Source organism: Carlito syrichta, unplaced genomic scaffold (assembly GCF_000164805.1).
Source record: "Carlito syrichta isolate Samal-C Ts95f unplaced genomic scaffold, Tarsius_syrichta-2.0.1 Scaffold306946, whole genome shotgun sequence".
NCBI classification, from domain to species: Eukaryota; Metazoa; Chordata; class Mammalia; order Primates; family Tarsiidae; genus Carlito; species Carlito syrichta.
In genome coordinates this window covers 1,197,943-1,198,779 of record NW_007251042.1, presented here as the reverse complement: position 1 = coordinate 1,198,779, position 837 = coordinate 1,197,943, and the positions used below count along the sequence as shown (strand labels likewise).

Below are 837 nucleotides of genomic sequence, written 5' to 3'. Positions count from 1 at the left end.
CAGGTCCTGCAGCACCGTGGCCAGCCCCAGCGGGACGCTACCCTTGCGCTGAAAGGCCTCTTGCAAGTCCCGCAGACGCAGGCGCACCACCCCCTGGCGGCGGCTGTGGCTCAGCACCAACGGCGCCCAGAAGCCCATCTTGCTGTCCCAGTCGGTGCTGTTCACCTCGCGACTCCTCTTGAAGGCGGAGAACAGGAAGGACATGCGCTCCTCATCCTCCTCCCACTCGGGGGGCAGTAGGCCCGCCGGCTCTCCCCCGGCCGGGGCCTCGGCCTCCCGCTCTGGGGACCACATCGGAACCCCAGCCCCGGCGAGGCTCCGAACACAACCCTGGCGGTGATCCCCTTCCGCCCTAGTTCCCTCCCGGCTTCCGTTCCTTGGCCACCTCCTTCTCGGTCACACGTCACCGCCGCATGAAATAAGTCCTACAAATCGCCACGGCGCATGCGTCGCCCTTCGCTTTCCTTTGACAGGAGGCGGGGTGATGACGTTTCAGGGCGACACAGAGCGCTTGCGCCGACCCCTCCTCCCACGGTCTTTGTGCGGGGGAAAAAAAAGGGCTTTGCGCATGCGCCGGGGTGGATGCGTGTTGCGCCCCTTCAGAATCATAGAGTTTGCGGTGTGTTGCAGAGAGGCAAGAGGTTTCACTTCTTACTTGTGATTTCAGATAGTGGAACTGGAGAGTACCCGCTAAGGGGCGCCCGTGGTGCCAGGACTCCCCTAATAGATCCTTGGATCTCGGGTCACAGCTCCTAGACCAGAGTCCTTACTTTAGACTTTTTGTTTGTTTGTTTGTTTGTTTGTTTGTTTTTTGAGTTGGAGTCTCACTCTGTCGCC

General features: G+C 60.9%; 1 protein-coding gene across 2 annotated transcripts in view; it reads right to left on the bottom strand.

Annotated features, from left to right (window-relative positions):
- Window positions 1–369, bottom strand: part of CHMP7 (charged multivesicular body protein 7) — a 13,957-nt gene extending 13,588 nt beyond the window's left edge. The window contains exon 1 of one of the 2 annotated variants that reach the window (XM_021715270.1): window positions 166–369. In XM_021715270.1, the coding sequence (XP_021570945.1) occupies window positions 166–215 (50 nt within the window). In that variant the 5' untranslated portion in view covers window positions 216–369. Of the gene's footprint in view, window position 1 lies in introns of both variants that reach the window. The other variant, XM_008063560.2, reaches the window with a different exon arrangement.
- Between the last annotated feature and the right edge of the window lie 468 nt (window positions 370–837).